The following is a 1273-nucleotide window of genomic DNA, read 5'->3' on the forward strand; positions in this document are numbered from 1 at the left end:
CTGGCTTCAAACCCTTGGGTCTCAAGGGGCTGCGACCGCCCAAAGCCTCAGGTGAGGGGGAGGCATGAGGTGGGCATAGGGCTGGCGTGGCCCAGTCCTGAGGTGGCCCTGGGGGCTCCTTGCTCCTCCCTGGGGTCCCCCAGAGCAGCAGCATTGCAGGGTGAAGCACCCTCAAAGCCAATGCTCCTGGAAGTTGGTGACCTGGCTGAGCCTTGAGCCACGCGTGGGGAGCCCGGCTGCTCGGGAAGGGCTCTGCTTTTGGCTGGGCTCAGCGCAAGGTGTCCCCTGGTGCCCTGGGGAGCTCCCGGGGCCGCAGGCTCGTCCCCAGCGAGCTGCCCTTCCCTTGCAGAGAGCGGGGCCCTGAGGAACGGGACGGAGGAGGTGCTGTCCCTCGAGCAGTTCCCCCCCACCAAGAGGCTGAAGACCAACCCCATCAACAACAGCAAGGAGCAGCGAATGGAAGAGGACCAGACTCGAGGTAACCGAGAGCTGGGGAGCAGCGTGGCCTGGGCCACACATCCTGAAAAGCACCAGGAAACCTCTTTGGGAAAGGGCTTGGCTCTTCCCAGGGGCCATGAGCTTGGTTTTGGAAGGGAAAAGCTTTTGTGGTCCTGTGTTCAGGCTCACCCGTGCCTTTCAAGACACCAGCAAAGCCAAGGGCAGGACACGGTGCCACGCGTTGGGCTCTATTAAGTGCTCAGCTTGGAGCTGATCTGTGTGTTTGCTGCTTTGAGCTCTGCCTCCAAAATCTCCAGCAGCGAGAGGACATGGGCTTTGCACCAAAATTTCTAATATGCCCATGGCTTGCTTCTCCGCGCACCGCTCGGCAAGGCTGTAGCAGTTTTAATGCAAGAAATGAGGTGTTTGTAGTAGAGTGCGTTTAAGGTTTGTTATGTAAGGAATGACAAATATTTTTTTTTTTTTTTTTAAATTTTATAAAGAGCAAATGGTTTCCGAAGTTACGAACAACAGCGGGAGCCTGGAAGGTAATCGATCGCCCTCTCTCGTGGGAAAAGGTGTGGGGCTGGTGCAGGTGCTTGCGGGCAGCACGAGGCGAAGGTCGTGGGTGCCCCTCTAACCAAGGGGGGGGCTAAATTTTATAAAGAGCAAATGGTTTCCGAAGTTACGAACAACAGCGGGAGCCTGGAAGGTAATCGATCGCCCTCTCTCGTGGGAAAAGGTGTGGGGCTGGTGCAGGTGCTTGCGGGCAGCACGAGGCGAAGGTCGTGGGTGCCCCTCTAACCAAGGGGGGGGCGCGCTGTGACGGCGGCGT

The 1273-nt window shown here is 58.1% G+C and overlaps 1 protein-coding gene across 1 annotated transcript in view; it reads left to right on the top strand.

The window, feature by feature from the left end:
- The window catches only part of DNMT3B (DNA methyltransferase 3 beta), an 18515-nt gene that overhangs the window by 11662 nt on the left and 5580 nt on the right, over window positions 1-1273 (top strand). The window contains 3 exon segments of the mRNA XM_009640314.1: window positions 1-51; window positions 350-478; window positions 942-986. The exon segment at window positions 1-51 is cut by the window's left edge and continues 7 nt beyond it. Coding sequence (XP_009638609.1) covers window positions 1-51; window positions 350-478; window positions 942-986 — 225 coding nt within the window.

The sequence above is a fragment of the Egretta garzetta genome, unplaced genomic scaffold (assembly GCF_000687185.1).
Source record: "Egretta garzetta isolate BGI_Z169 unplaced genomic scaffold, ASM68718v1 scaffold316, whole genome shotgun sequence".
Classification (NCBI taxonomy): Eukaryota; Metazoa; Chordata; class Aves; order Pelecaniformes; family Ardeidae; genus Egretta; species Egretta garzetta.